A 13,276-nucleotide genomic window follows, 5' to 3' on the forward strand; every position below is an offset into this window, starting at 1 on the left:
TAAAATCACATCTTTAATGTTACTATTCGTGTCCTCGTGTCTCCGTGTTCATACCGTGACACACAGAGTAACACATGCTGTACAATCTCACTTCAACATTATCTTTATTTTGATTTAAAGGGTTTTGATAAAACACCTAAAAACAAAGACGTTATAAAAAAGTGAATGTTTGTCCGAGCAGCTATTTTTCCTTATAATCCTTTAAAACTTGCTCATTATTCAACAAGAGCAACAGGCAGAGTTACTAAACATTGTGCAACACAATTCGGATACCATATGCAACTTACACTGCTTGACTTTTTTGTAAAAAACGAGTGAAGCGGCCGCTTTGAGCTCATCGGAACCGAATGTCGGGTCGCGCGCGGGACCGCGGATGCGACTCGAGCTACAGTACCAGCGTGATGACGACGTGACAAGTGACTGATTGCCATGGATACGTGAACGACATGTATAGAGTATCTTGTCTCTTGGGATTTTAAATCACTTTGCATTTATATACATTGCTCCATTAAAACCTCAACATGTCAACGCTACGAAATGAAGAGAATAAACTGTTGGGAATAAATTAATACAATTTCATGGAACAAATATTAGAATTTAGGTTGTAAATGTAGGTCAGTGCTGCTGATAGTGTTTAGTCCAGCAGAGAAGGTTTTGCCCTGACCGCCCAACACTGCTTTATTACTGTCCACCACTGTTACTGACAACAACAACAACAACAAACCTTGAAATCAGAACGCTCCTTAAAAATCCTTTAACTCAGTAGTAACTCAGTCCTTTTACAATATTTGGGTTGATTTAGCATGAATAATTAATAATGAAGCACTATTCATAGTTGGGATATTGAATATATCTCCAATAAAACCATACATTTTTAAGGAGATCAGATACTTTAACACCAGTGTTTGACCTTTTTTTTTTTATTACTAGAGTCACTCAAATCATGAAGTATTAGAAACTCTCTGCTTTCTCATTCTTTAGGTTTTAAAATGATGAGGCAAGGACTGGCCTATGGTGTTCTTTTCAACCTGATATTGACCTGTACCTCTGCCATCCAGACCCTGAAAGACATCACGGACTTGAAAAATGCTACAATGCCTATGAAAAGTTTTCCACGGCATGGCCTCATCCTCCTGCACTGGTTCGCTAACAATGTCGCCATCAACTCCAGTGGAGACATGCATCTTAATTTTGATGTAGGACAAGGCAGCTTTGGATTACACTGCTATAAAGATTCAGCACAGAACACACCTTTCGACTCTTCGCAAAGTCATTATTACTCTTTGGGCGACCTCGAATGCAGAACCGCCCGGATGTTCCCTTTTTACGTCACACACGATTTCCACAACTCAGTGGCCTCGTCTCAGAAAAATCTAGACCGAATCCTGATTCAGGTTCCGAAGAACGATCCAAGAAATATTGAGAAGGTGTTTATAGTAGAGTACCAAGGCCAAGAATGTAGGTACAACCCAGAGAATGCCTATGAGATCAGCACTCAGCTCCTGACTCAGATCAAAGCGCTCGGTTCGGATATAGGGTGCGATCTGAATGATCCGAGGTTAAACTTTAGCCTGTGTGAGTTCTTGAATTATCAACAAAAAGCTGCGAAAGTATTAATGGTATATCCAGAGACTCGAGGTCTTGAGTGGTTTTTGCCTCTGGCTGGTTACGACATGGACTCAAGGTTTAATGATTTTTCACAAGCATCCTTCTGTGCACCTCAAATAAATGGTGATACGATTGATATTTGCTCTTCACCTTCCAATGGGATCAGTAATGTCATACCCAATAAAGCAAAGTTAGAGGTAAAATCCACTTCAGGAAGGTATGCAAAGATAACATGGAGCGGAATACCTGAGAATGTTGCAAGAATGAAACTGGATATTGGCATTTATAAGAGCAGAACCGATACGGATCCTTTAGAATTCTTTCCACTGAATGGAATGACACACGGTTCCAAAGAGACAAAAGTACCTCTAAATCCTGGCCTTCAGGTCCGGCTTCTGCAAAGTAAAACGGTCAGTTCTTATATTTTTTTTGGAACCACATACTTCACAACGGTCTGGAAAGGTCCAGAGTTTGATGAAGCCAACAAGGTTCCTCCAGTAAATATCAGAGGCTATCAGAGCAGCCTGCAGCTCTACACTAAAGATGGCTACGCCTGTGCCCGACTCTACATCCACAAGTCTTTTGTGAACTGGAAAAATGTTTTTGACAAAGCTTGGGTAGGATTCTACACTAGCGATGCAGGTGATAATGAGCACTATCAAACACATAATTGGTGTACAAACTTTAAGAAAAGTTCCCAAAATGACTGCTCTTTGGATTATGAGATTTATCAGTATAAGTCCAGTTTGTCTATTGGCCTTGGTGTCCAGGCTCGATTTCTCTTGACCACAAATTACGGTAGTGAGAAAGCTCGAACTGCTCCCTGGCCAGAATAGTCAATAGAAAGACAATAGGCCAGGGGTCTAACCTTTAGGCCAGGGGTCCCCAAATTCTTTTTTTATGAGGGCCACATGATGATTTTTCCCTTTCTTTAAAAGGAGAAAATAGCTACTATGGTTTATATACTATATGGTTTTTAAAATAGACACCTGATAAAAAAACAAACAAACATAAAACTCCATGTAAAATGGTACTGAAATTTATTACAAAGAAAACAGTAATAAGTCATTGGAATGTGCTAAAGGAAATAAACTTAATTATATAAATATTAAATAGTAAATATAATACAGCGCGTCGTGCAGTTTTAGCACGTGTTATCAGTGATTTGCCACTAGAGGTCGCTATTGTAATGACAGCGGACCGGAAAAACTATTGCTAGGGATTTTTGCGGATAGTTTCAGCAATCAACTATCGCTGCCTCGACCTTTATTAATAATTAGAGGAAATTTTAGCAAACCTTTATTATCAAATACAGATATGATAGGAGTCAAAAATATATTTAAAACTAAATTTTTTAAAATATGTCTCTGGCATTGTTCAGAGGGCCGTTCCAAATGTTGGGCTATACTTTGCGGCCCCTGATTAAAACCCTAAGCCTTTGCCAATATTTTTAAAGATAAACCGCTAAGTTAAAAGTTTTAAAATGACCATCTTTAAAAAAAAACATCAAATGAATTCTAGGACTCGGTTGCTGAGGCTACTGTGTATTTGGAAGATTACGCCGGTTTTAGACAAGAGCTAGTTTTTCCTCTCTCCTCTACACCATTATATGGGCGGTGGTAGCTTAGTTGTTGAGGCATTGGACTTTGGATTTGAAGGTCATGTATTCAGATCCCAGCCACAATAAGATACCAATTCTTGAGCAAGGTCCATAACCCCATAGCTGCTCAAGTTTTCGAATGAGATAAGGGTGTCTGCCAAATTCTGTAATATTGCTGTATTAGTACATACAGATAATAAGAGCTCTTCTTCTACTTCTTTCGGCTTCTCCCATTAGGGGGCGCCACAGCGAATCATCTCCATACTCCCCTGTCCTCTACATCTGCCTCTTTCAAACCAATTACCTTCATGTCTTCCCTTACCACATCCATAAACCTCTCAATAACAGATAATTGGGTTTATTCCACCCACCATCATTTGATAAGTTGTGGATATTACTGCTTGTACTAAATAAATCCATCAAATGAGATTAAAATGACTGTGTTTTGTCATTAGCTTCCATCACACCGTTCAGAAAACAGGACGCGATTTAGACGCACGCTAAATGCAAGCTATAACGTATCAAATGACTTTCTGTGCTTCAACCTTGTCTAATGGAATGAAACATAACTCATTAGAACGCATTACAGACTCATTATGAACTTGTTACGAATACCCTGTGCATATTAAACCCACATTCTGATTCAATTAGCGTTTTAGCACAGGGATCATTTCAGCATTAAGCTTTTCAGCCATAGATCTTCTGATTGATGAGCTGTCATCTAAGTGGCACTCTTAAGGTACACTATGAGCACAAAAGTGTGTGGAAAACCTGACCATAAGATTGCCATGTGCTTCATTTTCAACATTCCAGTCCACATTGAGTCCCTGTTTGCTTTTATAATAAGCTCCAGTCTTCTGGGACGATGTTCTAGTAGATTTTGGAGTGGCGATTCGTGCTCATTCAGCTGGTTAGAAAAGTCAGACGCTGATGTTGGTGAAGTGAGGAGGTCCTGGGTGCTGTTCAAAATCATCCCAAAGGTCTTCAATAGGGATGGAACTTTATACTAAGGAATCTGTCACGTTTTCCAACCCATGAGAAGCATATCTTCATGGAGCTGGCTTTGTCCACAGGTGCATTGTTATGCTGGAAGACATTTGGGTCTCCTAGCTACCACATCCTTTACAACTGCGTGTCTCTATAACAGTTTGAGAAGGATGCACATATGGTTGGAAAAGTCAAGTGTCCCAAAACTTTTCTTCATATAGTGGACCATTGCAAGGTTCTTGGGTTCTTCTAATCAAGGAATCCATTTAAGAAACCTTCTGTGTGTAGCTACGCATATCCAAGATGGCTGCCATATATATCCTGAGATGTTTATTTGGAGCGTAGCTTGTAGGGCAGCCATCTTGGATATATGGTCCTACAAAAATGAAGGATAGGTTCCTCTCATAGTCAGGTGTCTGCAGACTTTTGTAGAAATTTCCCCCGGCTTTTACAGTTGTCTCCGAAGCAAATAAATTCACAAATAAATAAATAAATCAATATAACGCCATTGGTATTTTAAAGAATAATTTATTGCCAGTAGTAAAGCGATTAAGCTAGTGGCAGTATTAAAAAAAAAAAAATCATAAACAATTCATAAACAAGACCAAAGCTTTGCTCACATGAGCGTTTTTTTTTTTTTTTTGACAAAAAAATAAAATAAAAATTCACGAGTCCACACTTCATCTCGCAATATAAATATACTGGGTCCCGTTTTAGTTTTTTATGTTTTTATTTCTTGGTGGGAAAAAAAGTGTCAAAAGTCTTTAAAAAAAAACACAAAAAAACGAAACTGACATCACGATAATATGCAGACGCCCATCCGAGCGGAACAGGAAGTGTGAAGACGGTCACACACACAATTAGATTTTGTATTTTTTTTGTAACCACTCTGAATAATCGTTCTTCTTTTCCTCTTCTGCTGATAATCACACACTGTTTCGTGTTTTTTTTTTTTCTTTCAAAAATAAAAGATAATAAAATATCTACAAAAAGAACTAGTCAACCCTTAAAAATCAAAACTGTACAGTACCATTTACATTACAAACGACTGAACATTTGTAATAATGAAAAAACAACTGATTGCATGGTTTTATCTTTACAAATACAGACAGCTATCGCTTGAAATGACGCTTTTTTTAAAACTTATTATTATTATTATTATTTTTCACAAACAAGATGGAATTTGAAATGATTAGATGGTGTAAAGGTGGATACACACCTGTACACACTCAACTCCACTCGACTCCTGCTGTGCTCCAGAGGAGGAAATGTTCTTGAATATGTCCATGTCGAAGAGAATGTGTGCGCTTGAAATTATTGTATGGTCGTACATTTTGTGTGTGTGTGTGTGTGTGTGTGTGTGTGTGTGTGTGTGTTTGCGAGAACAGTCTCCTGCATAAGGTTTTCATTTTCAGGCACTTTTTGATTTCTGCTCGTTATGGATTCCAGTGTCAGACTTCGGTGTGTTGTTGCGGTTGTGGTGCTACGATGAGCCGCCGTAACTGCGCCCCGTCCTCTGCGCCGCTCTCGCAGTCGCTCATGGGAGCCTCCGACTCGTCCACGTCCGAGCACGACACGGTGGAGGCGTAGAGGGAGAGCGAAACGTCGTCGGCCGCGATGCTGCCGCTTTTCGGTGGCTCGGGGTCGGATGAAGGGTACTGGTGGTGAGGGAGGTAATGGTTGAGCATGTAGAGCTGGGGTAAAGGTGGACGCTGGCGCGCCCACGATCCTCCAGGGCTCGAGGGGGCGGGGCCGAGCGTGTCGTACGATGTGGGCGGAGGTGGAGGAGGAGGCAGGTCGTCGTGGCTGTGGAAGTCATCAGGCGGAGGCGGGAAATCGCTCTCAATGTCGTAGCCGCCCGCGTAATAGTCCGTGTCTAGCAAGGCGGGGTCATTGTACAAGGTTGGCGGAGATTCCACCATCTCATACTGAGGAAACTCCTGGATTCCAGGAAGCTGACCACTCGGCATCCAATCAGATGTGTCCCAGTGATACCCTGCAGGATGAAATATCACAATAAAATAGTTACGTTTAGGGGAACAATTAGCTAGTTTTTTTTGTTTTGTTTTGTTTTTTGGCAACACAATTTTTAGTCCAACTAATTCCCAAATAAATGTCTTATTTATTGATTTTATTGTCTTTCGAATTCATTCCAAGACAGGATTTTATTACAGTTATAAAGAAAAAATTTTTTTTTACAGGAATCCCACCAGCTGGAGGGAAATTCAGGTGAATATTAATTAGCTGAACCGAAAAACAAAACAAAACAAAACAAAACCGAAACAAAAAAAACGAAACAGGACCACAATTTTTTTTTTTACTTTTAACAGGGTTAAAAAAAAAAAAAGTTTCCCATTTAAACATCATGCAGCAACAAATTTTACTAATAAAAATGACACGGTTAAAAAACGTCACACAGGATACACACATTAGACACGACACGACACGACACGGCAAAACAAAAAAGACTTATTAATAAATAAAAATAGAAAATTTTTACGACACTTCATTATGCTATGACAAAAATTATATTGGTTAACAAAATACATCTACAAAAAAGAAACCAGTGTTTTTTATTTTGATTTAATGAACTCTTTTTTTTCTCACGCCACTGCATGCAGGTTCACGGAGAAATCACAGGACTTCATGCAAACACGGGAAAAAGAGAAAGTTTCGAATCACCTCTCGGGTTCTTGAGCTCATGAGACGGGAGTGACTCTTTAGACAAAAGTGAGGCAGATTCAGAAGAAAAAACAGGTTAAATATTAGAAAAACTATGCAGAGAGAAAAAGAAGGAAATATAGAAAGGACATGTTTAAGGCCATGAGGATGCCGTTTGCTTTGTCGGACGTGTCTCGGGTGTTCGGCGTTTCTGAGATCGTCAGTAAATCCCTGGAATATTCCTATAACAATCCTAATTCCTTTTACATCTATGAGACACGTCTGATTAAAGAAACCCGGCATCCTGGTTAAGCCCCACCCACCCAACAATACTCATGGTGACGACGAGACAATCAATCAGACGGTACCTTGTGTCTCCACCGAGCCAGCCGCCGAGCTGACCAGGTGGATTACAGTCACTATGGAGGCTTCAGGAAAGGGAATGGAAAGCAAGGGAAGGAGGGATGGATGGATGGAGAAAGCAGATGAGACAGAGTTGACGTTAGTATGAGGAGAATGAAGAGGCGCCGGGAGCTAAGACGACGACTATGACGCTCTTTCCTTGCGACTTGCTCTGCACCATTAGAGAACCCCCGAAACGTTTGTTTCGAGAGTGGAAGGGGAAAAAAACAAGAACAGATTTGTGGCGAGTTTTAAACAATTGACTAGAAGTAAAATAGAAAATCCCACAGTGATTCCTCTTGCACCACATTGTTTTAGCTTCATCTGCTACTCAAGTGCTCCCGCTCAAGTCTCTACTTTTAGAGCTGCTTTTACTTCTTCCCAGTCCTTCATTTCAGGTGGTGGTGGTGGAATTAACCAATAAGTTCTAATAGCTAAGAAGAAAAGCAAACATTGGTGTAGTTTTTTAGAAACCAGTGGAACACTTCAGTAGAGGCAGGGATGGGGAGGTCCATTAGATGCTACTCGGTTACTCCGACTTGCATTAACGCTGCATTCAACTAAACCTAAACTTTACATTTTCCAACCTACAAAATGAGACCAACCATGGCTGCCTCCAGGACACAGGTGTTCGCTCTGTACAAACTCTGAAAACTAGTCAGCTAAAGTTAGCAATAACGTTAAGAGTTATAACTTCAGGAAGTGTGTTTAAAACTGTTTGATGGATGTTCTAAATAAAAAGTCTGTCTGTTCCATTATGGGGTTAATCTCTATTACAAGTGCATTTATATCTGATATTTGGGAGACACCCTTATATAGAGCCGACTTACAGTTACCTCAGTTATACAGCTGAGCATTTTAGAGTTAAGGACCTCGCTCAAGGGCCCAGCAGTGGCAGCTTGGTGGTGCTGGGATTTGAACCCTTGACCGGGCAAACAGAACATCTTATGCATTAAGCTACCATTACCAGTTTTTCTCGTTAGAACAGAAATTCTAGGTTCATTCGAATGCAGTGTGATACATTAAAATTCAAAATGGATGTAAAACTGCTATGTAACATATGAAGTAAAACAAGGCCATATTCAATACAGTGCAAGTCTTTAAAGGATACTTGATTTAAAATTGGGAAATTTTGAACATTTCAGTGGGTGGAATTTCGGGAGTGGGAATTTTCCACTTTATTCTAGTCTGAAGAGAGTGTGAAGGTTTCTTAAGCTTTACTGCACTGAGCCTGGTTTCTATCTGCACCGGGTTCTGGATGTATCTTGGTGGAGTTGTGACGAAGAACAAAGTGAGAGGAGACTTTTTTGGAGGGAGGAGGGTTGATGGTGACATACTCATGGTTCCACTCATACTGACAGAACATTGGATTCGAGCAGGAGGAAGGATCGGGATCAGGAGAATTCTCAAGGATAAAAAAGGAAAGTGAAGAAAAATAAGGAAAGTCCATTTGGTTTCAGATGGAAAAGGAAATATGGAAGTTCGAGGTACAAAAAAAAACAAACAAAGCAGAGGCCAAGATTAATGGACAGAAATATTTATGTGGAATTCCTGTACCACTGTAGTCTTCGACTATCCGTTGTAGCTTGAATGCAAAAATATCCACAAAAAGAAACAGAAAAAAATTGTGGAACAATCATTACAAAGCCAAAAAGTAGCTGCAAAAATAGAAGAAAGAAAGAAAAAAAAGAACTCATGCTTCTTTTTTATGCCCTGAGAATCACACTAGGCCTGTTTTTTGTTTTTTTTTGCCAGGCGATCCCTTCCTTCTCCACATCACTATGTTTGACTTACAAGTTTAGCTAAAACCTCGCCCTGCGTCTTTGGTGCGGTTTGATCCAAATGGGAGCTAACGTCCCAAAAGCAGCGAGTTAAAGAGGGGGAGAGAAACATAACACAACAACATGACCACTTAAACAACACACTGCTTACTAAAGATACAAAAAAGAGAAAGAAAAAAACGAAGCGGTTAGTATTCATGCTAATGCTAATAACACTACAGAGCTATGATGGAAAACCATACGACTGTAGACCACGAAAGGAATTCAGTGTGCGTCAACATGCAAGTCCATGGAGCTTTGTAATAAAAATATAGCTAACAGCACAAGAAACTACACTAAGATAACCATTAGCCCTAATTTGTCATTGTAACATTATTGCTAACAATGCTAAGTACAAATATGGGAAAGTTAGCATTTAGCCATGGTGACATTTTCCTTGAAACATGTACCTCTTGCTAATAATAGATAACAATAAAACCCCAGCTAGTTAGCTTTGTGTGCACTAGACTCAGATTGTATTGGTAATGTTGTCTTTTGATAACGTCAAGTACAAAAGGGTCAACTCTATTAAAACACAGCAAAGATTTTGTTTAGCAAACAGAATAATACCATTTACTATAGATCTAACAAGCTAATGCTGATTAGCTTAACTGCTTAATGGTCTAACACCATTTAGCAAAAATTGCACACATACCGTTGTCATCGCAGGACTCAGACTGGAAAGAACTGAGCGACTGCACCTCGGACATGCTGCCCCGGGTGTTATAGGGGTGACACGTGCTATCCTCCACTGCCTTCTTACTGAAACAGGGATCCAGATCTACAACTTTTGCTGCAAGTAAACAAGAAAGCATTGATCAGCCCTCGGCTACCTTATTTACATTTATTAAATAAAAAGAAAACGTCAAATGTGCCCCTACCATCGTAATCGTAGTCCCAGCTCGGTTTCTGAATCGAGTCACTGTCCGAGGCAGAGTTGGAGGGTGGTGGCGGGGGCAGGTTGGGTGCCACACTGCACACAGCAACCGCTTTGCGATGGCCGTGACCCACCGGGTCGGGGTTAAAAGTGCTGAACTCGGTGTGCTCTGTAACAGCAGTGCCTTCAAACGAGCTGCGGTCCAGGTTATTGCGAGAGTCACTAGGGACGCTGGGAGTGTACGAGATGGGTCGCACGGGCACTTGAGGTGGCACGTCAGAGTAGACATTCCTGCCTAACTTGGAGTCGTAATACGGGCGCTGCAGAAAGGACGAGGGCAGCCGCTTGTCATCATGGGGCTTGGTGCGCCGGCACACCCGTTTACGGATTACAACAAATAGCAAAGCCATGACAAAGATCACGGCGATGAAGACGCCGATGCCGATAACCTCCTCCAAGCCGATATTCCAGGATGTGGAGACCACCTGGTTGCTTATCTGGGCATGCTGCTCACAATGGTGGCCTACGTAGCCAAGTGTGCAGTTGCAGATGTATGAGCCGTATGTGTTCTGGCATTGGCCACCGTTGATGCAGGGGCTTTTCAGACACTCGTCCACATCACTCAGACATCTTGCAATGCATACACACATTTAGTCAACATATATAACGCACAAATACCTTCATGAACTCAAAAAGAGATAGAAACCTCTGTCCAATATGTACCTGTCTCCTTGGAAGCCAGGCTCACACTCGCACACTGGGCCATCCAGGCTGCCGATGCACCTGCCATTGTTCTTGCAGGGGTTCTCTGTGCAGTATGGACCAAGCTGACACCTGACACACACCCAAGATGCATTAATAACAAAATCTTGCTAAGGTGAATTAGATCATGGTCCTCACATTACCCAACTGAGCGAACAGTTACATTCAATCAGAAAGTCAGAGATACCACATTTATTTCATGCCAAGTTTACAGCAGGACTCACAGCTATTTATTTTATTGCAAAAGACTTCCCGGGTGTCCCCGGATCAAGCCGGCAACACAGTCTTCCCTGACATTCTACATTTCTTTAATGTCATGTTTTTTCCTTAAAGCAGACATTCAATGTCAATTCACTGAAAAGGGGTACCTCCGAATACCATCCAGAATTGATATTCCTGAGAACGTTCATGATCTTGACATGCTGCTCTAGAGATGTTTGTAGAAGACAAGTCAGCCTAGTAAGATCTTTCTGATTTGGCATAGATAGTTAAAATGTTTTATTTTGGCTAGAATACCCTTTTAATTTACATTTGTCCTTAATGTTAAATTGCGCTCGTGAACGTTCTTTTAAATCCTACTTCTGAGAAATTCGGACCAATTCCACATGCTCCAGTACAATGATTCCAGCCCTGTTGCACACAGAAAATGCGTAATAAGCCTAGCATACAGCATTAATCCAAACACTAGGCCTATGAAACTTGTGTTCTCTCACCACTGGCCGGAATACTGCCCTCGGCACTGGCAGGAGAAGTCATCTCCACGTGGCACACAGGTTCCACCATAAAGACAGGGATTAGATGAGCAGGGGCTGATGCTAACCTCACAGTGGCTGCCCATAAATAGAGCACTGCACTTACAGAAATAACCTACAAAAAAATACAGTGGAAAATGTGGACAAATGTAAGTTTCATTATCACAAACAGGCAAAACATTTTGAATTTGTATATATATATATATATATATATATATATATATATATATATATAACTTGACATAACTAGCTATTTCTAGTAAACTAGCATGCTAAATGCAAAGGTCTAATAGAATAATAATATAATGTTTCAAACAATACTAGTCCTTGTATGAGGACATATTTATGCAAAAACTACTTCGTAAACACAAGTTTGAACTGCTACGGCATTATATCTATGCTCCCCATCCCAGACGCTGTACCTCCGTTAGGCAGATCGGTGCAGGTTCCGCCATTTGTGCAGGGCTCACTGGTGCAGCTCGATACCCTTGGAGGTGGACTGCAACCAGGCACAGCTCCCACAATTTCCTCCAGCACAGAATGGCTTCCACGAGGCTGAGATCTCATGGGTAGCTCACGTCCGTTTAACACGACCCCCTGCAGGCAGCCCCTCAGGCCGTTATCCACACCCGCTTGCCACACCTGCCCACCAAAGAAGACGCTGGTGTCGAGGTTGAGGGTGCGAAGGTTACCCTGTGCTTTGCCCGAGGCAGTGTGTGTTCGGTCAAGCACCAGGCGAGCATAGTTTCCATCCACGTCGAGCGAGACTGTGTGCCATTCTCCATCATTCACCAATGGGCTGTGGATGGGGACGATACCCGGCCCACTGCCACAGTCAAACTTGTACTGCAGGCGTCCGTTCACGATCTACACACACATACACACAATAATATACAAATTGCTGTATCATTCTATTCATTTAATACATCTCCCACACACAACATGCCTTTCTTGTTAGCTATGGCTACTTCTTGGCACAAAGCGAACAATGCTGAAATATTTAGCTAAGCTAAATCTAAGTTTATCTACCCAACACCAGCAGTTAAGAAATAAGGCAATGGGTTTAGTGTAACCTTGTAAATTACATTAGCCAATTTATCTAGCAATCTAGCTAATACTGGGCTAACTACTATATAATATACCATAAATGAAATGCAGCAGCCAGGTTTGTAAGAAAGCTAGGCTAAATAAAGTCTGATGCACGAAGTGTGAGTCAAGTGTGTGTGTGTGTGTAAAACATTCTCACAGGCTAAATGTAGCATAGAATGTGCAGGCAAGGCAAAAATAGAAATATGCTGTAATGAGGAATACATTGCAGACCTCTTTTTCTCTATCTTTTTTCCCTCTGCCTGTTTTTTTTTTTCTATATCTGTCTTTCTTAGTGTTTGAAAGGAATCTGTGGGAAGCACCCTCTCTTGCCCTCTCACAGGCCTCAAAATAACCGGCGCTCTGTTTTCTGCCGAGACTCTTGAGGCAACCATATTGAGGAGACGATGGACAGAGTGTGGGAGAAAGGAAAGAACAGCAAACAGAAGAGAACGGAGAGAAAGAGCAAGATTTCCCATATACTTTGTGGGAAAACCTGCTATAATAAAGACACAGTCAAGGATTTCCCGGTGAATAAGGCTGTGGCCTAGCTGTAAAACAGGCATGACCTCTGCCTACTACTATATAGTGAAGGAGGTGCAGGCTTTGCCCTCATCATAATGGATGAAAAGGAGGTGTGGCTTTTGTGTAGGTATAGTATTTTTACTGGTCAGTTTTAGTCAATGGGGTATGACCTTGCAATTGCAAAAAATCTGGTCTT

At 41.1% G+C, this 13,276-nt stretch overlaps 2 protein-coding genes across 12 annotated transcripts in view; one reads left to right on the plus strand and one right to left on the minus strand.

The window, feature by feature from the left end:
• Positions 1-3,646, plus strand: part of LOC310721518 (uncharacterized protein) — a 6,599-nt gene extending 2,953 nt beyond the window's left edge. For all 4 annotated transcript variants that reach the window (XM_083533259.1, XM_083533260.1, XM_083533258.1 and 1 more), the window contains exon 3: positions 982-3,646. In XM_083533259.1, coding sequence (XP_083389385.1) covers positions 990-2,444 — 1,455 coding nt within the window. In that variant the 5' untranslated portion in view covers positions 982-989 and the 3' untranslated portion in view covers positions 2,445-3,646. The remainder of the gene's footprint in view (positions 1-981) is intronic.
• Positions 3,647-4,707: 1,061 nt separating this feature from the next.
• The window catches only part of fat1a (FAT atypical cadherin 1a), an 80,070-nt gene continuing 71,501 nt past the window's right edge, over positions 4,708-13,276 (minus strand). For 4 of the 8 annotated variants that reach the window (XM_083532630.1, XM_083532632.1, XM_083532629.1 and 1 more), the window contains exons 22-28: positions 11,892-12,336; positions 11,431-11,584; positions 10,679-10,789; positions 9,960-10,585; positions 9,734-9,871; positions 6,878-6,913; positions 4,708-6,191 (exon numbers count right to left, since the gene is read on the minus strand). In XM_083532630.1, the coding sequence (XP_083388756.1) occupies positions 5,647-6,191; positions 6,878-6,913; positions 9,734-9,871; positions 9,960-10,585; positions 10,679-10,789; positions 11,431-11,584; positions 11,892-12,336 (2,055 nt within the window). In that variant the 3' untranslated portion in view covers positions 4,708-5,646. Of the gene's footprint in view, positions 6,192-6,877; positions 6,914-9,052; positions 9,108-9,733; positions 9,872-9,959; positions 10,586-10,678; positions 10,790-11,430; positions 11,585-11,891; positions 12,337-13,276 lie in introns of all 8 variants that reach the window. The other 4 variants (XM_083532636.1, XM_083532635.1, XM_083532634.1 and 1 more) reach the window with 2 other exon arrangements.

The sequence above is a fragment of the Silurus aristotelis genome (genome assembly GCF_946808225.1).
Source record: "Silurus aristotelis genome assembly, chromosome: 27".
Lineage (NCBI taxonomy): Eukaryota > Metazoa > Chordata > Actinopteri > Siluriformes > Siluridae > Silurus > Silurus aristotelis.